A 27,840-nucleotide genomic window follows, 5' to 3' on the forward strand; every position below is an offset into this window, starting at 1 on the left:
TACTAGCGTTGGAAGCGAGACCCAACCCAGGCACCAGCACCGAGTCATGAGTCGCAGGGCTGAGATGGATTGGACAGAGGTGGCCTTCTGGGGATCCGAAAGTTCACGGATGCCCGTACACTACACCAAGCCTCAGTACACACTAGAGTACACAAGAGCCAGAGTAGACCGAGCTGAGAAGTAAAAGATACCTAGGCCACCAGGAGACGGAAGGGAGGGATAGACATGGGTGCGGGGCGGAGGGAGGGAAGGGGGGGGGGGAACGAGATAGTTAATTTTTTTTTCTTTGGTTAATCCCGCAAGCGGGTGACGGTAAACATAGGCATGTAATTGTGTTACAATATTGAATGTACAGTGATATTGAAACTCCACTGGATGCATGCAAAGGTATAAGCCTGCAGAGATGGGAAGTTATGTATTGGGGAGAAAACAAAAACAACGGCTGTTGTACTGTAAGTTTTGAATGCATTGCCATTTCTAATGTCATACAGCTGTGAATAAAGTTAAAAAAAAAAAAGAGAAGCTTTAAATAAATGAGAAATACCTTCTGAGAAGCTTCAACTCCTCCATTAAAAAGTTAAGAATAATATAAACATTCAAAGGCATCGGCTGGTTAATGTGTCTGTCTGCTAAACAAAGGGCACTAAGAACTATATACAAGTGTTTCCTGTTTAGGGATCCTGCTGGTGATGAATTCAATCTGAATTCTGGACATTGACGTTGAGATGAGGGCCAGTGTCAAGCAGCTTTATTGTTTGATAAGGAAAAACCATGGGAGTATGTTGTCTACTGCTGTGATGTGCCTTTAAAAGTGCCCTTAACCGCATATACACAAACACCCCTCCCACCACACGCTCCAGCAGCCCTTCCTCAAACCGTTCTAATCCAAGACTGAGGTACAAATTTACAATTAGGATGTACTTTTTTAAGTGTGTAACACCTATTTCTGAAGGATACTACTAACTGCAGATTTCCCCCCTATGCTCAGGTGGCATAATGACCCGGAAGATTTTTCTGCATACTACCTTCACACTCGGTGGCGTTGTGGGGGGTTTCTTAGTTTCCTCCCTACCCTAGAAGTGACAGCTGGAGTCTCATATAAGCACCATTTAAGCCTGCTCACGTCACCTTTTTCTTTCCATGCGTTAAGATGCTGATCCGCAGCAAGCAGCTAACTTTTTCTCATCAGTTGATGGATTTTTGCATGTCAGATTTCTTTCTAGTGTGCAAGGGAACATGTCCCCTCCTATATTTACAGGCTACAGTTAAGCCTTATATGGGCTGTCTCTAGCAAATGGTCCGACAGATCTCCTCAATGTATATCCCTTGTGTTTGGGTGCGGGCCATAGCTCCAAGTTGTGTGAGAGGTGTGCCCTAAAGCACAGGAAGGTGATTGTGGATTGTCAAACCAAGCTGTAGGTCGCTAAACACCACAGTAATTTGTAGAAGCCCCGTTCTAGAGCCTGAAATCATTCCTGCTCCTGTGGTCACTCCCAGGTCATCTTTGCGGTCGAAGTCTTCATGTAAGTCCAATTCCAAAAAGAAACATAAGAAGTTCAATTGGGCCTCATCTCAGTCATGCCACTCTATTTCTGAAAAGTCATGAGGTCATCAAGGTTCCCATGGCTGTGTTCCTAGCTTCCTATTAAGGAGCTTATTCTGTGGCTGATACAGACGCATCCCTAATTTCCAGGTCCATCGGTCATGCCCAATAAGTTGGTGTGTTAAAGAAAATCTTGTTGTGAATCTTCAACACACTACCTATTCCCTCTGGCGGGTCTTTGGGCCCAAGGATCTATGGAGGCCTCAAGTCAGTACTACCCTGAGCTCTGTTTTTATCTCCCAAACCCGCTACTGGTTCAGCTCCGACTCCAAAGCCAACTCAATGTCTGGTACCGTGAACCACGCCAGCACTAATGCCGAAGAAGGATGCCTATTCTCTTGTCCTGAACCTAACCTGACTCAAAAGCGACTGAAGTCGTGTCCTGGACCAGTCTCAGCCAGTGCCTATTCTTTCCAACTCATGCAGAACAACACCTTTGCCTAGGAGCCACCTCCCAGAGCTTTTCCGCATGCATTCTGAGAAAAGCCAATCAACCTTTGACTACGATGGAGATTACGGGGATTAATTTCTCCTACAATATGATAACAATTTTTATTTGGACCGACAAGAGGACTGTGTTCTCCCCCTGGCCCCTCAACAGAAGAGACAGCCTCATTTGTTGTGGTCTTTAGAAGGGCTCAGGAAGTCTGTTGAAGTAGAAATGTATATAGTCACTGAAGGTATGTGGCATGAGCCAACCTCCTCTTAGCCCCTGCTCCTTTTTTAATAAAGCCTTATGGAACCCTCATAAGCGTCAGGGATAAACTGTGAATAGACCGTTACCGCAGCCCTGCAACAGGTTATCTACATTTTTGACAAATCACCCTACTCTGAGCAGCCAGTTGGTCTGGCCTCTGCTAGCACAATCATCCCAACATATTTTCCCACCATTCCCTCCATATAGAGAGTCCAATATTTGAGACATTCGGAAAACGAGTGTTCGGCTCAAATTGCTGCGTCCTCTGGTCAGGCAACACAAGCTGTTTGCTGGGCTGGTACTTCCACTTAATATGGGACTCTGTTGCAGAGATCTTGCCAGTAGTCCCAGGGGAGTTCTGAACCAGTTTGGCACTGACTATTCAGGATGGCTTGGTCGTGGCACATATGTCATAATGTAGTAGGGCCTGAATCTGACCAACTATTTTGGCAGTAGCCGGGACAGGCCTTTAGATGGGTCTCGCCTCCCCCTCGCACACCCTCTATCTCTCTATGCCCATAAGGCCGTATCCCCAGTAGTTTAATGTATTTTGCGACATTGGCATGGGTTTTGCCTAGCGACCACGTCAAGCCCCGCCACCCAACAGTAAGCACCGCTGTTCATATAGAGTTGTGGTAGGGGATCCAGAAGATGGCATCCAGGCCCATAGGGGCAGCAAAGCTCATAGCCCTGCAGCCCCAAGACACTTTAGTTTGCCCGTAGTTGCTCACAACCACCCATGTAGGAGGTTCCCCAGGTAGCATAACATCCGACAAGCGAGTCCTGCAGATAGTTCAACGGGTATCAGTAAGGGTCGCTCTGTGGCTTCTTGGTCTGTTGTCCTTCTGCATTCTGCTGGTCATCCATGCCAGGTGGCATCTGTGTTCTCTGCAGCAGGATCTGATGCCTCGGTGAACCCAGCACCAATGAAACCTGTCGGAGTGCAATCACGTTTCGGAAGAGACTGCAACAGATCTGCAGTGGTGGTTGCTTGACCTCAATTGGACCTGCAGCAGACCCCTCTTCCCTTCCCCACCCATAGCTGACCATGGTGACTGCTGCATAACTCCTGGGTTGGAGAGGTCATCTAGGAGAGGTGGAGATCAGAGGCCTCTGGACTCCAGCATAGACGCATCTCCACAGCAACCTGTTGGAGCTGCTGGCCATTCTCTTGGTGTTGAAGGCCTTTCTACCGTTAATCAAGTGGAAGGCTGGTTCTGGTCCTCGTTAAAAACACCACCACCATGTAGTATTGCCACAAGCAGGGTAGGGTCATGGGCCCTTTGCCAAGAGGTCTTGCGCCTCTGGACCTGGCTGAATTGGAAAGGCATTTCCCGAATTGTTCACTACTTAGTAGGATCTTTAAATGCCAGGGCAGATGAACACAGTTGGCGATAACTAGCAGGTCACAAATGGCAATTAAATCCGAATGTGGCACAGGGCGTCTTCCAGCAATGTGGAGAGCCCAGATTCAATCTGTTTGCCACAGCTGAGAAAGTGCAGTGTCAAAATTATTTCACATTGGATTTCCAAAGAAGGATCTCTTGTAGACAAGTTTGCCTAGAGTGGAGCACGGAACTCCTGTATGCCTTCTCTCCACTATCTCTCATGCCCCAAGTTCTTAAGAAGATCAGGAATGGCCAGGCCCAAGTCATTCTAGTGGCTTCGGATTGGGTAAGAAGACTGTTGTCCCCGGAGCTTCTGGGATGAGCATTTCTTCTCCGATTAGTCTGCTGCTTCTGAAGGGTCAGCTATCCCAGTAGCAGGGCAGGTTTTTGTACCCCAGGCCTGTGCAATCTACACCGCCATACATAGAGATTCAGTGGTGGCAGTTGATTGCATTTGATATCCCTTCCGAAGCAGTAGATATCTCCCTTCTGTGTCGAAGCATCCCCCTGCAGTGTCTGTTTACATTGGAGCTAGTGTAGCACCCATTAAGTGGACCTGTTGCAGGCCAAACTGGTAGGTGTCTTGTTATTGTGTTCTTTTTAGTCTAGCAAAGACTTGCAATGGCAACGGTTAAAGGTTATTTGTGGCCCTTTTGGCTTTTTTTTTCTGGACCAGCCATCCTTTTTCAAATTACCTATTGTAATGCAGTTTCTTAAAGGTCTAATCCACATGTTTTCCCCCAAACCATTCATGATGCCGCTGTGGGACCTTAATTTGGTTCTTACGTTTCTTTTGTGTACCCCTTTTGAGCTGCTACACAGCTGTCTTCTGCATCTCTAGACCCTTAAGATTGTCTTCCTCATTGCAATAACCTAAGTGTGTTGCGTGGGTGAGATTCAAACTGTCAGTCCACCCACCTTACACAACCTTCTTTCCAGAAAATCTAGTGCTGCGGACTAGAGCTGCATTTTTTCCTAAGTTCATGTCGGGACAATTCATCTCACTTCCAATATTCTTTGTTTCTCCTCACCCTTCGAAAGACTAGGAGAGACGTTTGAACCCCAGAAGAACGATGAGCTTTAACTTTAATCGTGCCAAAGACAGTCAGGTATATGACCAGCTCTTTGTCAGGCTCTCTGGGACAAAGAAAGACTGGGCAGTGCAGAAAAGGACTCTGTTAGTGGGTTTGCAAGACCATTCCACCTGGGCCAAGGCTGCTATGCTGTTTTGGTATGCGGAGTACCTCTCCTTGACATTTGCCAGGCTGTGACATGGGTGGCGATGCACAATTTCATAAAGCACTAGTGCCTTGACAGCTGGGTCTGATGAGAAGGCATTCTGGCCATTTGGTCCTGCAGGGTTTTTTAATCTGAGTCATTCCACAGATGCACCACCACATTGGGAAGGGTCAGGGGGGAAATGGGCAGGGGGGGATTAGGGTGGTGACTCTTTTAGCATCTATTCTAAAGGTGAGAAATCTATGGTTACAGGTCTCCATTAGAAGAAAAAGTTAAATACCTTTCGTAACACTCTTGCTGGTGGATACTCTGTCAAAGCGCAGTTTCCTCCCACCATCCCATTCCATAGAATAGACTTTTTTCATCTAAGAATGTCCCGAACACTGACAAATAATTGGTCTTTCGAGCTCTGAGTGTGCGGATTGTATCAAGAAAGAAACTGACGACTGAGTTTTGGTGGCTTTGCATACAGCTACAGCTATCACTTCCAGGGCGGGGCAGAGCCGAGTTGACGCAGAGCCGAGCGACGTCACCCATTGGCATGCAGGGACTATGGTGAAAAAATCTTCCTTAATTCAGTCTGGTGTGTGGGGATATTCTAAAAATTAGGAATCTGCAGTGAAATCTGCCAGAAAGAGCATTACCGAAAGTAACTCGTTCTGTTTTTTTTTTTTTTTTAGCTTTGCAGGCTTTAAGCAAAAAGTCAAAATAAATTTATGATTTACAGGGAAAAGTACTGTTCCCACAACTAGGACATCACACCCATTGGTGGATTAACCACGAAATAATCTATTTTGGTGGGCCTTTTAGCTTGAAAAAATAATTTGTATTTGTTATTTTCCAGAAACTGTCGTATGCTGTCCAAGAAGCATTTATCCGTCTCCACGAGCAAGGAGTTATTTATCGCAGCAAGCGTCTTGTCAACTGGTCCTGCACACTGAATTCTGCCATTTCTGATATTGAGGTGCGTATTCCCGTCAAGTAATGGGGCAACTACTGAAGTCTTAAATGAGAGGGAAGGGAAGCTTTTATATTCCTTCTTAAGGAGGGAGCCTCTTTCACTGTTTCTTTGCTGCAGACTCTGGCAGCAGCTGTGCACTATTTCCTCTTTTTTCAGACCTTCCCCTTATCTCCAAGCCCTTGTTTTAGCTTCCAAGCAATTTCCTTCATCCCAGCAACTTTAGCCTCCCTTGCTGCGTAGCTTCTCATATTCTGTGTCCCAACACTCTGGACATTTGCTTTGTGGATTACTACAGCTTACAGAGTTACCATGCATCTCCAGGTCCCTTCCAATCTTTAGAGCACCACAGATTGCATATACCCAGGGGCTTTTGATTAATTGAGTATGGTTGAGACCTCATCAAGTTTAGGTGAAATACTGAAATGCAAGGATGTCACAATCAACCATTCTGTGCTTTGTTCCTCCTAGGATGACATAAGATTTACACCCTGAAGTGTGGTGGCCATCTTAACATTCTTTTTTTTCTCTCATTGGGCTTGGATGCATGGACAAGAGTTCTGAGTGGACCATCTGTTTTCCAGAAAACACCAAGCACATTAGATTACCAGGAAATGAAGCTTTAATAAGTGACAGACGTTGAGGGAAAGCACCAATAGACACTGAGGTGTTTTTAGAGGTTCCCACAAGGACATCAACTATGTGGGTCAGAGAATTAAAAGTGTGTATGGAGCATACCCTTTTTCCGTTCTGCCGTAACTGCCTCCACAGATTCTCTCAAAATGTCACCCACATAGTATGTAATCTCTGTTTGCTGAGGTACTATCAATCGGAGGACTGTAAAGCCTGTGTAGAATTTCAACCTAAGACACTGACGATGACGAAGAAACAAAGGTGAGCTCACCACGATGGCACAGTTGCAGAAACAATTGCAAAAACCACAGTTGTGAACTGCCAAGCCATGCCTTCCCTGGACCGGAAAGAAGCTTCCGAGGACCGGTTTCTGGCATTCCAGCCGTCTTCAGCCCGGCTTGCTTGAATCCAGAGGTGTGGAGTGCATGGGACTCTTGTCTGAGCATACCCATCCCACTCGGGGTGACAATTGCAAAAACCACAGTTGATGCAGAAACACTCTGAGTAGATCTGGAAGTGTTCAGTGAACTGAACAGAGAAGGGGGTTCCCCGTGGGTATCTTAATGATGAAGGCAGGAAAAAAGGGGGAAGAGACCAATTAAAGAAAGGAAGAAAACCCTGCCTCAGGATATATAGGCCCTAGCTATGGGGTCCAAGCTGATATATATGGAGGGGTGATTAACCAAGGGGTTGACGGCACATAGCAGAATCACATGGTCAAATCAAGAGGACTGAACAACTTCATTTTATGAAAATATATTTTTTATTTTTATTATTATTTTATGGTACAAAAATTACTCTTATTGTGGAGCAAAGTAGATATTAGTTATGATGTATCACAGATGCATATAAAAACAGATAGATTTGAAGGCAAAACTTTCACAACAGTTCATCCTACCCAGTAACAGCCTCAATTCACAAGCACATACTCATTCATTTCAACCCTACTTACACTCTCTCTCCTAGTTACATACACCAATCACTCTCTCATTCATTCTACTTTCCCTTGCATTTATAACACATAGGTGATCATGTCGGGATGTTCATCCGGGTAGTTGATTTTTAGCTACGGGTCCTGGTGTTATGCGGGCAATAGCTGTGTTCCAGGGGACATACGCCGACGCGCGTTTCGGTGACCGGCCAATGAGGCCGCACCTTCGTCAGGGCAAGGGGCAGTATACTGGGGCGGGCACAAGGGTATAAAACTCTGGTTCTTTATTCAGTTCTGCTGTTTAAGGGAGGCAAGCTTCAAAGGACCCCGTCAGGTACATCGGCGTCTCCGCTGTGACAGTTTCGTGGAACTGAATGTTTACTGAACACTTATAATTAGGTTCCTTTCAGATTTCTAGGCGGAGTTAAAACTCTAGGATATCACAGATATTCAGATATGGATAATTTATCTTTCGGTAGATTCCGGGGGCGTAGGGATATATGAATCCAGTAGGTGCCTATATGCCTCTATATAGGCGGGAGGACCTCTTGATACCGGACTCGATTTAGTTCAATTTCCCTGCTGTTTACACGGCCGTTTTCAACAGGCGCCGACTGCTAACGTACCTCGTTTCCGGACATCTGTCTCCTCACAGAGGGGTTCCGCCGACTTAGTCCGTCGACCAGTTTGAGAGAAGCAGAACTGAATAAAGAACCAGAGTTTTATACCCTGTTGTGAAAGTTTTGCCTTCAAATCTATCTGTTTTTATATGCATCTGTGATACATCATAACTAATATCTACTTTGCTCCACAATAAGAGTAATTTTTGTACCATAAAATAATAATAAAAATAAAAAATATATTTTCATAAAATGAAGTTGTTCAGTCCTCTTGATTCGACCATGTGATTCTGCTATGTGCCGTCAACCCCTTGGTTAATCACCCCTCCATATATATCAGCTTGGACCCCATAGCTAGGGCCTATATATCCTGAGGCAGGGTTTTCTTCCTTTCTTCCTTTCTTTAACTGGAAGTGTTCAGTGCCAAGGAAAAAATGGAGGGAACTGAACTGGCGCTGAGAGAATTTTCTGACATCCAAGAAAGAGTTGATGTTGAAAAGGAGAAGACAACAAAGAATTTGATCCTTGAGGGCCACCTGCGTTAGTTAACACAACAAGCTCGTTTAGGCACCAAACCAAAACAATCGGAGTTGAAAGACTTCAAAAAAACATCCTGTTGCCGGGGCAGTTGAGAGATGATGCAAATTTTAAGAGCCTCACGGATCCAAAACCAAGGATACCACGGACAGCAAACCCTTAAATCTGCCTCAACTCTGAAAGGTGATTGAGAGCGTGGGCGGGAGTAGGAAGTTCGGGAAACAAATCTTTTGAGGCTGCTAAAGAGGCTGTTGATTAAAGTCGCTTGAGGTTGAGCAAAAGAAGCGGAGAAGCAAAGCCAAAATGGAAGCTGTGCTTTGAAGGAAGGAGTTTGATTACCCCTTAGAGGTATACAAGATCTCAAGGCTTCCTTGAGGGAAACTTCTTAAAAAAAATGAACTAGTTACAGGTCAGTCAGAACTGTAGGCTCCAGACACTTCCCAACATTCAGAGAAGCCAGAAAAGGCAAACTATGAGTGTGAAGAGGAGACTTTCTGTTCAAAGGTCCCTTGAACAGGAGTTCTTTGGCAGAGAAGGCTCAATAGACAAAGGGTGGATGATTTCTTAACAAACTCTCTAGAAGAGGGGGGTAAATGCATGCCCTTCAAGACCTTTGCCACCAATTGACACATACAACACAGACATTAAAAGGGTTGCACACAGATCTTGGGAAAGCTAGAGTAGGATGAGACAGAATACTTTGTTCGTATTGGAAACGTTAATAACATCTGAAAGGATTGGCAGCTGTATACTTAATGAATGCTTAGCTACATGTGCAGATGAACAGTGTATACAAGACATTTGTGGGGTTCATCATGGTCAAGGTACATTACCAGTTTAGAGTTTTGTCACATGAAAAAAAATCTGCACCCATGGTCTTTACAAAATATTTATCCATCGTGGTAGCTCACCTAAGGAGAACAGGAATGTATGTGTACCCATATTAAGGAGACTGGTTAGTATAGGCAAAGTTGTCCACAAAATGTCAAGATCGTATAAACACTGCTGTAAAAACACTACACAAGTTAGGTTTCTCCTTAAACCTCTCAAAATAGTCACCTGCTCCACAGAAATAAAAAATATTCTTGGGAGCAAGGCTAGACTTGACAAGCCAGGTCATTCCCAGTTCAAAAGTGAATCTTGGCATTGACAGAACACGTTTGGCTTTACCACAAGGGGCAAGCTCTCACAGCAAGGACAGTGGGTAAATTGATAGACATGACAGCATCCTACATACCATTAACTCCCAATGCAAGACTGCATGAGACCACCACAGTTGTGGCTACAGAGACCTTGTTCACAGGCGACAAGGAGTTGGGAGGATTTAGTAGTTGTCCACAGAGAGCTACAGTGGTGGAACAACATTATGGTAGGTATACCAGTCATACCAAACTCCCAGTGTAACCATCACAACGGCACTCATATGGGCAAACTATAGATCAGCGGCCTGTGAAGCCCACAAGTTGCAGTAAAGTTCATAAATCTGTTGTTAATGTCTTTCTAGCATTGAACGCTTTTCAAACACAGCTAGGGGGAAGAACCGCATACGTCCAGATGGACAACACAACCATGTGTTCGAGGCATATGGGCTGCAGATGGTACATTATGAATAGATCGCCATCTGGTGTTGGGCTCGGATGATTGCACTTTGTTTTTCTGTTGGAGAGTCTTTTGTAGCTTGGTGACTCCTCCTTTGGTTGCTAGTGCGCATGGGCATCGGCTCCATCCTTAGATTGTTTTTTTCCGCCATCGGGTTCGGATGAGGATTGAAGCGCTCCAGATCGACTTCGGAAAGAAGTGATTTTTCGGCGCGTATTCCCTTTCCAATTCAACGGTATTGTTATCGAACACGATTTCATTTCCATTCCGACGCGTTTTGACTCCAACATCAACGAAAAACTTCGATCTACGTCGACGAACAGGAGGCCTTTCTCGACGTGGTCAAGCCCGGAGTCCATGGAAAGGACTCCATTTAAGAAATTTCCAACGTGTGGTGCTAAGTTCCCACACAAGGACCTACACGAGGTGTGTAACCTCTGCCTGTCTCCTGAACACAAATCCAGGGACTGCGAAGCCTGCGCAGCATTCTCCTCCAAGTCGACGATTAGAAACCGTCGAGCTCGAAGACACGAGGTTGCCAGAATGCAGTCGGAGGCGATCCCGGAGCTGTTCGAAGACCAGCACCTCGATGAAGAAGAGGATCATGAAGAACAGTCGGGGTCGGAAGGGGATGAGTCGGATGTCGAGGAACACGACGTACAACAAACCGTGAGTGACGACGTCCCCTTACCAAAAAACCGACCCCGTGCGGTAACGACCCCGCCTTCGAGCCCGGTCAAACCGCAGAAAAAAGTTTCCGACGCCCCGCCTTCGGGCCCGGCAACGAAACCGAAACTGAAACCGAAACTCTCGGTCTCCCACCATGTCGGATCCGAGAAACGGTCGACATCGACTTCGACACCGAAGCTTCATGCAAGGGAAAGCTCGGCATCGAAACATTCCATGTCGAAACCGAAACATGATTCGACGTCGAAGACTCACTCGACACCGAAAAAGTCGGAATCGAGCAAATCCTCGGTGCCGAAAACACCAAACATTGACGATCGAAAGCAAAGGCACCTTTCGGAACCAAAATCTTCGGTACCGACACAGGAGCAACAAAACGATCCGAAACAAAAGATTTTGTTTATCGATCCACAAACTGGCAAGGTAGTGACGAAGAAGAGGAAGAATGAACAGCTAGAAGACAAACCTCTTCCTTCTAAGAAGAGAACAATGGGGACAAATACAACTCCTCCTACTTCACCTCGACCTAGAGTCACACCCTCTTCTCCTATTCCTCACACTATGCCATCTATTCCTCTACCTTCTACACCAAGGCCATCTACACCTCAGTCAGATGTAGACAGTGATACAGGGGAGGGAGAACCTCACGAGGACGATGACACTATCCCAAATGAGGATGACCCATGGGAACATTATGACGTAGGGTCAGATGATGACAACGACCCAGAGTTATATCCCTCAAAGCCTTCACCACCTGATGATAACACAGGGTTTGTACAGCTCATTAATAGGGCAGCAAAATATCATAAGGTAGATCTACATACAGAACCTCAAGTAGAGGATTTCCTATTAGAGACACTACCTATTGCACAAAGAACATCAGGTACTCTACCTATGCTGAAGGATCTTCTCAGTCACACAGCAGACATATTCAAAGACCCAGTGAGGGCTAGGGTGTTAAACCCAAGAATTGATAAAAAATATAAGGCAGCTCCAAAGGACCCAATATTTATCAAGGGGCAGGTACTTCTGGACTCGCTTGTAGTATCAAACGCTCGCAAGAGAGCGAACTCATTATCTACAGGAGAAGCCCCTCTACCTGATAAGGAGTCAAAACTAATAGATGCATCGGGCAAAAGAGTAGCATCGCAAGCGGGAAATAGCCGGCGCATAGCCAATACACAAGCGCTACTTGCACGCTATGACAGGGCACATTATGATGAGTTAGAAAAACTCATCACACATCTCCCTAAAGAACATCAAAAGAGAGCAGATCAGCTAATACAGGAAGGAAAGATAATAACTAACACTTCCATTAAGTGCGCCCTGGACGCGGCAGACACTGCAGCAAGATCCATCAACACCAGTATCATGTTAAGGAGACATGCATGGCTTAGAGTCTCAGGGTTCAAACAAGAAGTACAAACATCTTTGTTGAACCAACCCTTTGATCAGAAGACACTTTTCGGCTCAAGCACAGATGAGACCTTAGAAAAGATGAAAAAGGACACAGAACGGCTAAGTCAATGGGAGCATTACAACAGCCAACACAAAGGGGTTCCTTTCGTAGATCCACCTGTAGAGGGGGCTCAAAAAGTACAGGAACAAGTCAGCAATCCACCTCTTTTACACCTACGTCACCCAGAGGTAATTCAAGAGGCAGTTACAGAGGTAACAACAACAAGGGTAGAGGTCGCGGAAATAATAACAACCGCAACTCCCCAACCCCAAAACAGTGACTTAATACAACTTCCCCCAGACCACATAACACCGGTCGGGGAACGTCTAGCACAGTTCCTTCCTGTCTGGGAAAACATCACATCAGACAAGTGGGTGAGACAAATTATCCAACATGGTTATTGCCTAGAACTCACAGCTACCCCACCAAACATCCCCCCCAGACAGCGTCCAATGAGTCAAGACCATCTGACATTGTTAAAAGAAGTACTATCACTGCTACAAAAGCATGCCATAGAGAAGGTTCCAAAACATCAACAAGAAACAGGAATATAGTCTCTATACTTCCTAATCCCCAAAAAAGACGGGTCTCTAAGACCAATCTTGGACCTCAGACCTCTCAATGCGTACATAAATTCGGAACATTCCCACATGGTCACGCTCCAACAAGTACTTCCTTTACTGAAGAAAGGGGACTTTCTTTCTACACTGGATCTAAAAGACGCTTACTTTCACATCCCAATTCACAAAGCCCTCAGGAAATACCTAAGGTTTGTAGTGGAAGGACAACATTATCAATTCAAAGTCCTTCCGTTCGGGGTCACAACGGCACCAAGAGTGTTCACAAAATGCCTAGCTGTGGTGGCAGCACACCTAAGAAGACAACAAATACATGTCTTCCCTTACTTGGATGATTGGTTAATAAAGGCCAAGTCACAAGAAGAATGCCTTCACAACACTCAGAAGACCATTCAATTGTTGCACCACCTAGAGTTTACGGTGAACTACAAGAAATCACACCTACAACCAAACAAAATTCAACAATACCTGAGGGCTACTATAGACACAGAAAGAGCCAAAGTATACCCCAATCCAATAAGGATACAGACAATGGTCAAGTTGATACAAAAATTTCAACCCCAACACTCACTACCAGCACAAGTGTTTTTATGCAGCTGTTAGGCATGATGTCCTCCTGCATACTACTAATACCACATGCCAGACTACAAATGCGTCCACTACAGGAGTGTCTAGCGACACAGTGGAATCAGGCTCAAGGTCAGATTACAGATCTGGTGTTGGTAGACGACCGTACGCATCGCTCTCTGAAGTGGTGGAACACAACACACATTTCCAAGGGACGGTCGTTCCTAGAACCAATTCCACAAGTGATCCTGACAGCGGACGCATCGCTCTCCGGATGGGGAGCGCACGTGGACAAATACACAGTGCAGGGAAAATGGAATGTGCAGCAAAAGAAACTGCACATCAACTACTTGGAACTACTAGCAGTATTTCTAGCACTAAAAGCTTTCCAAATGCAAATAACCAACAAGGCAGTCCTGATCAGAACAGACAACATGACTGCAATGTATTATATTCAAAAACAGGGGGGGACACACTCTCTCCAACTGTCCAGACTAGCACAGGACATTTGGAGATGGGCCATTCCTCAAAAGATCTATCTGTTAGCAGAACACCTACCAGGAGTTCAGAATCAGATAGCAGACATCCTAAGCAGAGAGTCAGAACAAGTACACGAATGGGAACTGCATGACCAGATACTGCAACCATTCTTCCAAAGATGGGGGCAACCAGAAATAGATCTGTTTGCCAATCATCAGAACGCAAAATGCCAAAACTTCGCATCCAGGTACCCACACCACCGGTCCCAGGGCAATGCACTATGGATAAATTGGTCCAACAAATTTCCTTACGCTTTTCCCCCTCTCCCACTAATTCCGTTAGTGGTTCGGAAACTGCAACAGCATTCAATGACAATGATACTAGTAGCACCCACGTGGGCAAGACAGCCGTGGTTCACCACGCTACTACAACTCTCACAGGTGCCACATCAAAAGCTAAGATTATTACCCATGCACCTTACACAGAACCATGGAGAAATAATGCACCCAGATCCCAAACAATTGAACCTAGCGATCTGGCTCCTGAGGTCATAGAGTTTGGATATTTAGATTTACCCCCAGAATGTATGGAAATCATTAAACAAGCAAGACGTCCTACCACCAGAGCATGCTATGCAGCAAAATGGAAAATGTTTGCTGTACACTGTAACAGTAATCACATCAACCCTCTGGACGCATCCACTAAACAGATTATTTGCTATTTACTACACTTGCAGCAATGTAACTTAGCATATACCTCTATCAGAGTTCACCTCGCAGCTATAGCAGCGTACCTACAAAACAGGCAACATCTTTCCCTGTTTAAAGTACCAGCAATTAAAGCTTTCATGGAAGGACTCAAAAGAGTCATTCCACCAAGACTGCCACCTTCCCCAGTCTGGAATCTCAACATAGTGCTTACCAGACTAATGGGACCACCCTTTGAACCTATGCATAGGCGTGAAATACAATTCCTCACATGGAAGGTGGCCTTCCTCATAGCTATCACGTCACTCAGAAGAGTAAGTGAGTTACAAGCGTTTACAATTCAAGAACCATTCATGCAGTTACACCAAAACAAGGTGGTTCTTAGAACAAACCCAAAATTCTTACCAAAAGTAATTTCTGCATTCCACATCAATCAGTCAGTGGAACTACCGGTCTTCTTTCCGAAACCACAGACGGTAGCGGAAAGGGCCCTACATACATTAGATGTCAGAAGGGCAATATTGTATTATATAGAAAGAACACAAACTTTCAGAAAAACAAAACAGCTATTTGTAGCGTTTTCTCCTACGCATAAGGGCAATCCCATCTCTAAAGCAGGCATTGCAAGATGGATTGTAAAATGTATACAAATATGCTACTTAAAAGCAAAGAGGACATTAACTGTTCCTCCTAGAGCTCACTCTACACGAAAACTAGGAGCATCTATGGCATTCTTGGGAAACATTCCACTAGATGACATATGCAAAGCAGCTACCTGGGTTACACCACATACCTTCACAAAGCACTATTGTGTAGATGTGCACACAACACAACAAGCTAGAGTGGGACAAGCAGTATTAAAGACTTTATTTCAGACTGTTGCAACAGACACGGGCGACCACCGCTAGGGAGAGAACTGCTGTATAGTCTATTCATAATGTACCATCTGCAGCCCATATGCCTCGAACGGAATATGCTACTTACCAGTATGCATCTGTTCTTGGCATAGAGGGCTGCAGAGCGGTACATGCCCTCCCAGCCTCCCCGGAAACCTGTGTCTGTTCCAACAATATCTTATTTAGATACACTTACATGGGCATTTCTATCTGTAATCTATCATACTACTCCATCTAACCCTACTATGGCAAAACAATCTAAGGATGGAGCCGATGCCCATGCGCACTAGCAACCAAAGGAGGAGTCACCAAGCTACGAAAGACTCTCCAACAGAAAAACAAAGTGCAATCATCCGAGCCCAACACCAGATGGCGATCATTTCATAATGTACCACTCTGCAGCCCTCTATGCCAAGTACAGATGCATACTGGTAAGTAGCATATTCCTTTAGCTCAACTAACAAGAAGGATCATGTCAAACTTGCACATAAAATTTTGACATGGGCTATAAAGACGCACATCACACTGGTGCAATACATCTACCGTCATACAAAACACAGATGTGGACATGTTAATTAGATGAGCACCTCACATGAGTGGGAGCTGAAGCACCAGGTGGTAGACATCATATTCAGAAGGTAGGACAAGCCATCAACAGATCTCTTTGCGACCTATGAAAATTTTAACTTCCAAAGCTTTGCAGCCAGATTCCCAAACCACTGGTTGCTGGGGAGTGGTCAGGGACATTTGCATATGCTTTTCCCCCCAGTACCTTTTATGTATTTATTTATTTATTTATGCAATTGGTAACGTGCATGGCCACTAACAAATGTTTCCCAGTGCTGACACTTCGCTAGACCAGGATTGCTCAGACCGAGAAAACTGTTAATAAGAAGATGGGAACAACCATGTTTTGAGCAGCTTGCGAAAGTCTGTGAGTGATCTACAGGTTCTTAACCTTGGATACTATTAGTGATTGAGTAATGCAAACAACCAACTTTGACAGCAATCTTAATTTGTCCCAATGGGCAACACAGACTTGGTCCCCAGATCTAATGTAGATGGGGCAGGATGATACCACTAATTACACATTTAGCAACCATAGTAGCTTACCCTCAATGAAAAGTAGTCATAAGTTTCTTCCAAACACTAGCCATAAAAAGATTTCTCGAAGTTGTGAAGAGATTGGCACCACCACCAAGGTCAGCAACCACACCAACATGAAACCTTTAATATAACACTTACCCAACTCATTCATCCACTGTTTGGGCTGATGTGGAGTGCAGGACTACACTTTTTTAACTTAAAAACTGCCTTTTTGGTAGGTACCACTCCTTACAGTGAGTAAGCAAACTGCAAGCACTTGCAGGACAAGAGCTGTACCTACAAATGCACAAAGATAAAGTGGTAATGTGAACAAACCCACACTTCCTTCCAAAGGTAGTCTTACCCTTTTGCGTCAAACCATACGGCTGCCAGCTTTTTTTTCAGCAACCAAAACCTTGAGCAGAGTAATCCCATACACTAGATGTCAGAAGAGCTGTCTTGAATTACATTCAGGAAACAAGAACTATCAAGAAGGGAAAAACTAAACAAGGGATCTATAGCAAGGTGGCTAGTCCATACAATCCAAAGATGCCATAGGGCAGCAGGACTTAAGTTGGAAGGGAAACCACATGTACACTCCAAAAGAAAGAAGGGAACAGTCACCTTCATTGCTAATGTCTCCCTTATGGACGGTGACGACCTTGCAAAAAAAAAAAAAAAGACTATTCTTAACCCAACCACTAAATGGTAGTAAAATGCACAACTCATGAATCCAGAAATTGATTCATCAGCAGGAGGACTCTTGCTGATGAATTATGATTTTGTTACCTTTGTTGGGCTTTGACTTTCAAGGAATTGTAATATTTCATGTTTTTGACATTAGCATAACTAATTTTTTCTCCAATTTCCAGGTGGATAAGAAGGAGCTCCCTGGACGAACACTTCTCCCCGTGCCGGGGTACAAAGAGAAGGTGGAGTTTGGGGTACTGGTGTCCTTCGCATACAAGATTGAGGGATCAGGTGATAAGCTCCAGCCTCGTGAAGTGGGCCCACATTGTCTCTCCTCACCTTGTTTACAGTGTTGTCTGTAGGCTTGATAGTTTATGCTGTGACTAGACTCCTGTTGTTGTCACACTGCAGGCGTGCTGCCAGGTACTATTCCATGTTCTTGACAGATAAGTGAAATGTCACATCAGGGATGGGCGCACAACAAAATTTGCCATCTCTGTGGTGATGTCAACATGTGCAGAAGCTTTCATCTGGTGGGCAGTGTGCGGCACTGAGATGGTTCATCTCTGACCTGTATCTTTACACCTCACGGTGGCATTAAGATATCTGCTGCAACAGTTCCCGTTTTATCGACTTCATCAAAATAAAAGGCTGAGTTTGCCTTGTGAGGAATCGAATCCATGTCTTGCAGCAGGCACTTACCTAACTGGTCTATTTAATTAGGTGGATAAAGTGAAGGATCTGTCACCAGCTCTGTCCACTGGAACCCATGTATGTCCTGCACACACCCTCCTCTGCACCCTTGCTTTTGCTTGAAAAGTAGCACGCCTGCCGTCCAGGTTTCCAGGCATTTGGCTCATCCCTCTGCTTGTCTTGCAGATGAGGAAGTTGTGGTGGCGACAACACGTATCGAGACAATGCTGGGTGACACAGCTGTGGCGGTTCACCCACAGGACCCCCGGTACCAGGTATGATGCAGGGATCCTCTTACGCCTGTAATTACTGTCTGGCCCTGTATGCTTTTTATGTCTTTATTTGAACAGCTTGAAGTAAAGCATCCTTCTTAAATCAGTCTTATGTAGTTATTAACATTTTTCTTGATGCATTAATTGTCACATTACAACCAGTTAAGCATTAGTCCGGTGTTTGGGATAGCTGAGTTTTGATTGATTTGTTTTTTTTCCTGTGCAGCACTTGAAGGGGAAGAGTGTGCTCCACCCGTTCTGTCAGAAGTCCTTGCCCATCGTGCTTGACGAGTTTGTGGACATGAGCTTCGGGACAGGTGAGCATGGAGTAAAGTCTGGCATGATGAGAATATCTTGTTTGTATCGCAGATGCCTCTAGGAGTGCAACATACGACAGGTGAGTGGTGATTGGGAGGGTCGGTCGCGATGGGGGTGTCTGGTTTGTGTCACAGGCACCCCTACGAGAGGCTCCTTGGACAAGTGAGTGTGATGCCATTGAGAGGGGCTGCCTCAGTGGGTGGGTTTTTTGTCTCAGAAGCTCCTACAAGGGACACTAGAACGGCCGCCTGGGTCAGCTCACTGTGACTTAAGTAGAAAAGTAATGTGTGTTCTCTTGCTTGCGCTTAAGAGGGCAATAGGTCTGTCTAAGAAAGGTATGTGTTGGGTGATTGGGAGAGCATGGCGCAGTGAGTGTTCTTTTTGTTTCCTCCTAGGTGTGCCTAGAAGGGCTGCCTCAGAGTTGAGTGCTATATAATTTATTTGAAAAGTTTTATAAAGCGCTGGCTAGACCTGGAGGTATCAGAGCGCTTTACACGAGGATCAGTGAGTTACAAGTTGCAAGTTACATCTGTTACTCGAGCATAGTCAAACATTGGATACAAAAGCAATGTCACGGTAATTCGTCGGAGGGAGGGGAGGAAGGAAGGAGACATAACAGGGAGACGGGGAGAAACTGTGCCCAATGTCTGGCTGGGTAGGTGATGGCCGAGGGGGGTGAACCAGGGCCGATCTCCAGCTGTCTAGGCAGCTCCACCGGGCATCCACCATATTGTTCGGTATATAAAACTGCTAACTGCCAATTCCAGTACCCCTGGTAGTTCTTATGATTTATTTCTGTAAGTCCTGCTCTAGTTTTGCTTTCAAATGTATCTTAGAGGCTGTCTCGATGCAATCTCTGCAGAGTGAGGCCAAGGACTACATTTGTAAAGGGGACTGCACTCACTCCTTTCTTCTAGACGTGCAAGGGATCACAGTAGCATAATATGTAACCGCATGTTTCGGAGCAGTAAGAGCTAGCCAAAATGTATATGTTTCTTTATGAAACATGACTCGCAGGTGCAGAACCCCATCTCTGATACTAGTTTTTCATTTTTCTTCTTTACCACGCTTCCTCCTTTCTTAGGCGCTGTGAAGATTACACCAGCCCATGATCCTAATGACTATGAGGTGGGGATGAGACATGGTTTGGAGTTCATCAACATCATGGACGACAATGGTTTCCTGGTCAACGTTCCTCCACCTTTCCTGGTACATGGGGAGAAAACAGTAGGGTGTGGGGATCGGGAGGGATTTTGGTAGAACCATGGGAAGAGTTTGAAGTATTGCAAGACATGCCTCGTCAGAGTATAAGACCAGATTTTTGGGAACAGAGGGTAGAGGGTAGGGTAGATTTCTGGTAGTATGAGTTTCTCAGCCCACAAATGTCTCCAGAACTGTTGCAATCAACCCTTTTTTTTGTTCTCAGTGTGTGACCACCGCCACCTAGGGAGCAATACTGAAGTGTGTGAATTCTAAAAAATAGAATGCCAGCGGAGCATACATGATAATCACGTCCATCCCCGGCCTATTATAGGTCATTTGAGTGTGCAACTTGTCACTTCATCTTCTGCATTTCACATTACCAGTAAATTTGGCCACAGCCATGAGTGTCATCAGCAGGGCCATATATCAAAGTGCTTTTGAGGAGTTCTAACTTTTACATTGGCACCTGCCTCTCTCCTCTGTGCTTTGGCACTGAAACTACTTCATGCTAAAGCTGAACAGTTTTGAGAAACTCCATTCCAGTTGTGGTTATATTTCTGTATCCTTTCCAGGGGTCATATGTCTGCTGCTGTGTATGACAACACTTCTTGTGTATTAGTGCATAGAAGTGCCCTCTTTCCAGAGCTACATACATTTCATAAAGGTGATCTTCAGCAATGTATTGTCATGTGAATCTTTATGTTACACAGGTAGAGGATTTATGACTGCTTCTCCTCCAGCAAATCCTGCAGAGAAAGGTAACTAAACAGATTTCCTGCAAATAGGCATCAGAACCACGAGAGGCAAAAAGTCTGCTCTGAGAATGTGAGAGAAGACGTTTTCATTACACTCTCAAGTTCAACAGCCTCCTCGGTTGTCCTCAGATTTCCATTAGATTATGCTGCGGTGGATCATACTTGCTATAAAGAGACTGATAGTTTTGGCAGGATATTTAGCGCAGATTTAGAATGAATATGATCTTGTCTCCTGAACCACAATCAATAAATATTGATGCAGTCAACTCAATTATCAACTTATTATATTATTATTATTCTAAAGCTGTAGAGCACCTGTTTACTCCAATGTAGTGTCCCTGCGCTAGGACACCATAAACCACAGCAACCAGCCCGAACCCCCCCTATCCCTTAGCCACCAGGCCCAAGGAAACCAGCAGGCCTGCTATCGAGCCCCAGAGGGAGATTGAAAGAGCCAGGTTTTCAAATTTTTCCGAAACCTTTTCTCCGATGGGCAGGTTCTTAGTTCCACAGGTAAGTCATTCCAGGCCTTAGCCGCGAGAAAGCTAAAGGAGCTACCGCCAGACCTTACCTTACGAACCTTCGGCACAATCAGCTTTGCTGGCGCCCAGCAACCTCAAATTCGAAGCAGGTCTATAGGCTGTAAGTAAAGGGCACAGATATCTTGGCCCCTTCTCATTGAGGATCCTATGGCAAAAACACAAAGCCTTAAAGGTGACTCTAGCCTGTATAGGGAGCTAGTGCAATTCCCTCAAGGCAGCCCCCACTGATGTCCTCCTAGGGATATTCAGTATCAGCCGGGACGCAGCTGTCTGAACCTTCTCCATCAAGTTCAGATTTCTTTTGGTCACCCCTAGATAAAGAATATTGCAGTAATCCAGTTGTGACGTAACGAGGGCCTGTACCATGGTTCTTTTAGCATCTAGTGGTAGTAGGTCCAGGATTTTCCGCAACATTTTCAACAAAGCAGGCCCTGGCCACAGCCGATATCTGCTCTGAAAAAGATAGGGTGTTATCGAACCTACTCCCAGGTTCTTGACCTCAGCCTTGGGAGTCGGGGTAGGTCCCAGCTCCTCGGGCCTGTTTGTCAACTAACATCACCTCCACCTTGCCTGCATTCAGCTACATGGAGAGTATTACAAGGTCCAACCTTTTTCACTGCTTTTTGGTATGTAGCTGCATCCTTTGGCACAAGAGCAGAACAAGGTGCTTTTCAAATGTATGCCAGTTTCACTGAAATGTACATCTGCTGGGACAATGACAGTCTGTTGGATGCAAACTTCACCAAGTGCACAGACTCCACCTCCTCTGGGAATTATTTCTTCTCTGTTCTCCAGATCATGAGGTACAGAGGATGAGAGTCCTGGGGTTTGAACCCTTGAGTTAATTTAGTGTAAGTTATGCCCCTCCATAAAAAAAGACTAGAAAAGTCTCTCTTGTGTGGGCAACCATGAAATCAATTCGCTACTTCCCAATGTAGGCATCAGGATACATCATGTACAGACTGAATCAGAGCAAAATCCCTGAATAATTTCAAGCTAGCAAATCAGCTTTAATGCTTGTTAGACCTGTCTGGCTTTTTGCGTAGTCCCTCCAAATGATTATTTATTTTGTCCCCTTTTTGCCCCTCATACCCTTAATAATTTTTGTCCACTAACTTTTTCTAGGTGTTGGTCAAGGGGATAGGTGTTCTTTTCCCCCTCATAATTTTTCACCTCAGGCCTAGAGGCCTGTTCTGACAGGAAAATAGTTGGAACCACAAAATGGTGGCTACCAACTGCCCTAACTGCCAAACCCTGAACTTGCCCATAGACTAGTATAGGGCATTCCAGAACCTTCTGGTCCCTTCTGGACCACTGAGGGTCAGCCTATATAAGGCGGAATGCTGGGCAGCCATTTTGTCTACCTGAGAGAGTCAGCTGGAGGACAGGCTATCTTGGAAGGTGGGGGGAGACTAGTGAAAGGGTTGATCTCCTGGACTGGGAAGCAGCCTAATTAATCCACTTCTCTACTCCTCCTTTGGGATCCTTGTCTTGTCCCCGCTGTGGAAGATTAAGGGAGACCCTGGGCGCCTGACCAACCCCTAGCTTAGGAATAGCGGGGTGTCAAAGGAGAAGGAGACTGCTGTGCTCCGGTGCGCAGTCCTCTGCCCAGCAGAGAGAGGCTTCTTTTTGAGCAGTGTTCAGTAGAGGCAGGGTTAATCCTTGTGGCCCCCTCGTGCAGTGGACATCTGTATCCTGCCTCCGGCTGCCGTGACTTCCCTTGGTGGCAGAACCTTTCACCCCCCCCCCCCCCCCCCCCTCCAAAGTTCATCACTTACTGGCTGGGGCGGAGTCTAGCTGTGGAGAGGAGCCATCCTTCGGAGGGGCAGAAGCAGAGTGAGGCTGTGCAAATTGACCCCCAAGCCAGCGCTTGTAGAGCAGCGCCGGATTAGCTCTGAGGTCGCTGGTAACGTGAGGAGAGGAAGCGAGGCCGTCGCTGGACGTAGTAGCGGTCCTGTGGTGATTTCCCCGGTCCCAGAGGGTGAGGAGAGAGAGGGGAGGCGCTGACGCGAGTGCGCGATCTCCAGTGTGGAGACACTGCTCCTTCGCGCATGCCCTGTGGACCCGCCGGGCTCTGGGAGGCGGCGCCGGCTAGAAGCGAGGAGTGGAAGCGGCGATCAACTACGCCGGCCAGCCTCGGCGGTGCCGATTGATAATTGTGTGGCCTGTAGCTGGGGATCCGGCAGCGGGTTCGGTTGGTGCCAGAGGGGGAAATTGTGTTCCCCGTTTTTCCCCGCCCCAGCATCAAGTGAGCAGCTGGCTGGGCGGGAGGAAGCAGATTGGGCAATCGAGACCTCGGAGGAGCCTCAGGATAACAGAGGCGCGTGGTGACTGGGAAAAGCTGTCTCCACAGTACAGTAAGGAGAGGGGTCCTTGAGGGCTCTGACAAGGAAGGGGGAAGAGTGGAACCGGCCAAGCAGTAACTTATATATTGCTCATTTCCCCTCAGCTGTGTACAGGAGGTGGGGAGTATTTGGAGGACACCAGCTGTGTAATTAGTGCTGAAGGTGTCTGCTTTCCAAATAGAGATATCAGTTCCTCATAAAAAGTGTGGGTGCTTATATAAAAACCTGAGTTTCTAAATCCCCTCAAGGGCTGTCTACCTGTTGTTGGGGAAGATAGATGCGGTGGGAGGAAAGTTTAGCGCACTACAGAGTAACCACGCCTAATTAATGCTGGAGACTGAGTAAATGCACTAGTGATGTAAAATTGCTGATTTAAGTTAGCATTTCTGCATGGACTGTATTAATTTCCTGACTAAATTGTATTGAGCTATCATCTCTAAAAGGAAATCTGCGTAAGATGTTGATTTGGTAACTGTGAAAGACTAAGAATATTTACAGGTTGAATGTATTGAGTTGTAATTTTCTTTCCACAGACAGAAAAGCGTTATTATTTCTCCTGATCTATGTGTAAACTTTCAATTGTGAATACTAAGAGCTAAAACAAAGAGAATCTTATTTTTATAAAACAGCTCGTATTTTCCTAACAAATTGGTGTAGTGTCCTTTTTGAGTGTTATTGCGTGGATTTACTGCTGGGTGGTTTGCAACCTTCACACTTGTGCCTCTAGGATTGCATGTCTTACCCTAGGCCAGGCTACCCTAGGTGACCTGACATCCCAGGTTCCAACAGATTGGTGCCTAGCGGTGGGATTCTGACTTGGTTGCAGCTACTCAATAGTAATTCAACGCAATACACTGACCTACACCAGAAGTTTTCTCCTTGCGGCCCTCCTAATTTGAATTTTGTTTTTCCAAATTTATTTCTGGTGGTGGGTGGAGGTTAACCTCAGGTCACACTTCTGGGTTCTCTCCTGAGTGCTTATTGTATTCCATAGGGAAAGATGGAATTAAATTTTGAAGAGCTAGAGTCCTACACTGTGACCCAACTCAAGGAACGGTGTCAGCAACAGGGGGTATTCTTTAAAAAAGGTGCCAGGAAAGGCGAGTTGCTGACAAGCATAAGGGCATGGGTGGAAGCTCATTCAGGGGAGGAACTGGACACAGAAGGGAGTGACAGGGACACTGTCCTTGAGACTGCAATGTTGTACCAAGCTGGAGGGGGGAATCTGCTGACAGGTCCCAGGACACCTTCAAAGGTGGGCAGCAGCGTCTCGGAGAGGGGTTTGACTGACGCCGAGCTAGAAGACAGGAGGGAGGAGAGGAGAATGAAGTTGGAATTAGCTAGGATGGATATGGAAAGGGAGGACAAGAGGTTAGCCCATGAGCGAACCATAAAGGAGATGGACCTACAAGCTTTAACCCTAAGGTCTTCCAATCCAGATAATGGTGGCAGCGAAAATAAGGTGAATACCAGGGAATCCAGACCCTATCTACCCAAGGATGTCATTGCCAGTTACACCACAGGCGATGACATTGCCAAATGGTTAGCCGCATACGAAGTTTCTTTAAGGGCTCACGGGATCTTAGAAACTCACTGGGGGGGTGGGCTGTATAAATACATGCCACCTGCTGGCAGAGACACCTTGTTGGCTCCGGAGCAGGATGAGCAAACCCACTACCCTACAATGAAGGTGGCACTGGTGAAGAAGTTTGGACTTACCCCTGAAAGATACAGACAGAAATTCAGGGGAAGTCACAAACTGAGTACCCAGAATTGGGTAGATTTCTTGGATTACGCCAAGAAAGCCTTGGAGGGTTGGGTCAAGGGCAGCGAGGTGAAGGATTATGAGGGGCTGTACAACCTTTTTTTGAAAGAACACCTCCTCGAGAAATGTTTTCCCGAGCTGCGCCAACACCTGGTGGACAGCAAGCTGACCAATCCCCGGAAGCTTGCAGAGGAGGCGGATACCTGGGCAAGTACCCGGGTGTCCTCAAAGGGGACTGGAGGGGATTCTCAAAAAGCCGGACAGGGCGCCCCCCAGAAGAAGGAGGGGGGAGATAAAAAGGAGTTCTCCAAAGGTCCCCAAAATAATTTCCAAGGAAAGGGAGCAGGTTTCACCCCTAAGGCAAACCCGACCAGAAACCCTAATCCTGGCCAAAGCCAGCAGCCAAGGGTTCTCCACTGTTTTGAATGTGGTGGTGTTGGACATTATAAGGGAGATGTCAGATGCCCAAAAAGACCACCCCCTCCCACCGGAGGAAAACCACCGGGAGTAGCTAGTGTAGCGCTCGGGGAGGAGTTGCCCTTAGATAAGGGGGTGAGTGGGCGGGTGTCACCTTAGTGTCCCTGGGAGAACGGGAGATGGTTCCAAAGATCCAGGTGCCCCCAAATACTGCAAAGTATGGGCAGTGGGTCACCATCAATGGCCAGAGAGGGGAGGCTCTGAGAGATACAGGAGCCAGTATGACAATGGTGAGAAGTCAACTGGTGTCTCCAGAGCAGGTGGTTCCTAATGTACTCCACCCCGCCGCGATGGCTGACGGCAGAATGGGCCACTATCCAGTGGCTGAGGTTCCCTTTGAGTGGGAGGGGGTTGCAGGTTCACTTCGAGTTGCCGTAAGGCCTGCCGTGCCAGTCGATTGTCTGTTGTGGAATGACATGGAGCACAACACTTGGAGAGAGGTGGAATACCGGACGCATTCTGCGATTCTGGGTACACCTGACTGGGCCTGTGTGAGCACACGGTCTGCGACTGCCCGGAGAGGGAGTTCGCCTGGGTTGGAGCCTGGAACAATGGCCCAACCCGCTGCTAAAAAGGGACAGACCCGGAGACAGGGAGAGCCTGCTCCGGCTTCCACACCCCATGTGACAGATCGGGCACCTGCGGTGGTGGACCAGGAGTCCGTGGAGGGGGAAGTAGACTCTCTGGAGGATTTACCCATCCCTGCTGAGTGGCATGTGGAGGGAGGTCCTACCAGAGAGGAATTCTGTAAGGGGCAGAGGGAGTGCCCCACCCTTGAGGGACTGAGGCGACAGGCTGAAGCCCAAGCAGCAGGTGATGTTACGGGACACTACCATATTTACTGGGAGGATGGACTCCTCTACAGTGAACCCAAGGTACCCTTACCTGGTTCGTCAAGGGCCTTGGTAGTCCCGCAACAATACCGAGCCTTTCTTCTGGAATTGGCTCATGCTATACCCCTGGCAGGACACTTAGGCCAGGACAAGACCTTTGCATGGCTTGTCCTCCACTTTTACTGGCCTCAGATGAAAGTGGCGTCCAACACTTACTGTCGGACATGTGTAACCTGCCAGGCCAGTGGGAAAACAGGGGTGAAGCTAAAAGCTCCCCTGGAACCACTTCCAGTCGTTAGCACACCCTTTGAGAGGGTGGGCATCGACATTGTAGGGCCTTTAGATCCACCAACAACAGCTGGTCACAGGTTTATCCTGGTTCTGGTGGATCATGCCACACGGTACCCAGAGGCAATACCTCTGAGGACAGTCACTGCACCTGTAGTGGCTAGAGCCCTAATGGGGATCTTTACCCGAGTGGGATTCCCCAAGGAAGTTGTGTCCGACAGGGGGACCAACTTCATGTCAGCTTATATGCGGGCAATGTGGAAGGAGTGTGGAGTGACCTATCGGTTCACCACTCCTTATCACCCCCAGTCGAATGGACTGGTTGAGACGTTCAATAAGACCTTGAAGGGCATGATCAGAAGTCTGCCCGAAAGCCTGCGGAGGAAATGGGACGTCCTCCTACCCTGTTTGCTCTTTTCCTACAGGGAAGTACCACAGAAGGGAGTGGGCTTTAGCCCCTTTGAACTTCTGTATGGGCACCCTGTACGCGGTCCTCTCAGCCTGGTGAAGGAAGGTTGGGAGAAGTCTCCCAGGAAACCCCCCCAGGATGTGGTGAGCTATATGCTGGACTTCAGGAGCCAAATGGCGAAGTTGTGGAAGCAAGCTTCTGACAACTTGGAGGCCAGCCAGGCAGTCATGAAAGAGTGGTATGACCACAATGCTCACCAGGTGGAATTGGAGCCTGGCCAGAAAGTGTGGGTGATGGAGCCTGGAGAGCTTAGTGCCCTCCAGGATCGCTGGACAGGCCCCTTTGAAGTGTTGGAGAAGAAGGGTAAGGCCACATACCTGGTGGACCTTAAGACCCCTCAACAGCCCCTACGGGTGCTGCATGCCAACCGTCTCAAACCCCACCATGAGAGGCCCGAAGTCATGTTGATGATGGTGACTGATGGGGAGGAGGAAGCGGAAAGCGAACCTCTCCCAGATCTATTCTCGTCTCAAGAGAAGGATGGGTCAGTGGAGGGAGTGATTCTCTCTCCCACTCTAACTCCTG

At 46.6% G+C, this 27,840-nt stretch overlaps 1 protein-coding gene across 5 annotated transcripts in view; it reads left to right on the forward strand.

Moving 5' to 3' along the window:
• Positions 1 to 27,840, forward strand: part of VARS1 (valyl-tRNA synthetase 1) — a 210,202-nt gene that overhangs the window by 109,313 nt on the left and 73,049 nt on the right. For all 5 annotated transcript variants that reach the window (XM_086924647.1, XM_086924645.1, XM_086924644.1 and 2 more), the window contains exons 11-15: positions 5,772 to 5,891; positions 17,538 to 17,646; positions 18,235 to 18,323; positions 18,547 to 18,637; positions 19,723 to 19,847. In XM_086924647.1, the coding sequence (XP_086780773.1) occupies positions 5,772 to 5,891; positions 17,538 to 17,646; positions 18,235 to 18,323; positions 18,547 to 18,637; positions 19,723 to 19,847 (534 nt within the window). The remainder of the gene's footprint in view (positions 1 to 5,771; positions 5,892 to 17,537; positions 17,647 to 18,234; positions 18,324 to 18,546; positions 18,638 to 19,722; positions 19,848 to 27,840) is intronic.

This window comes from Lissotriton vulgaris, chromosome 5 (assembly GCF_964263255.1).
Source record: "Lissotriton vulgaris chromosome 5, aLisVul1.2, whole genome shotgun sequence".
Taxonomy (NCBI): Eukaryota; Metazoa; Chordata; class Amphibia; order Caudata; family Salamandridae; genus Lissotriton; species Lissotriton vulgaris.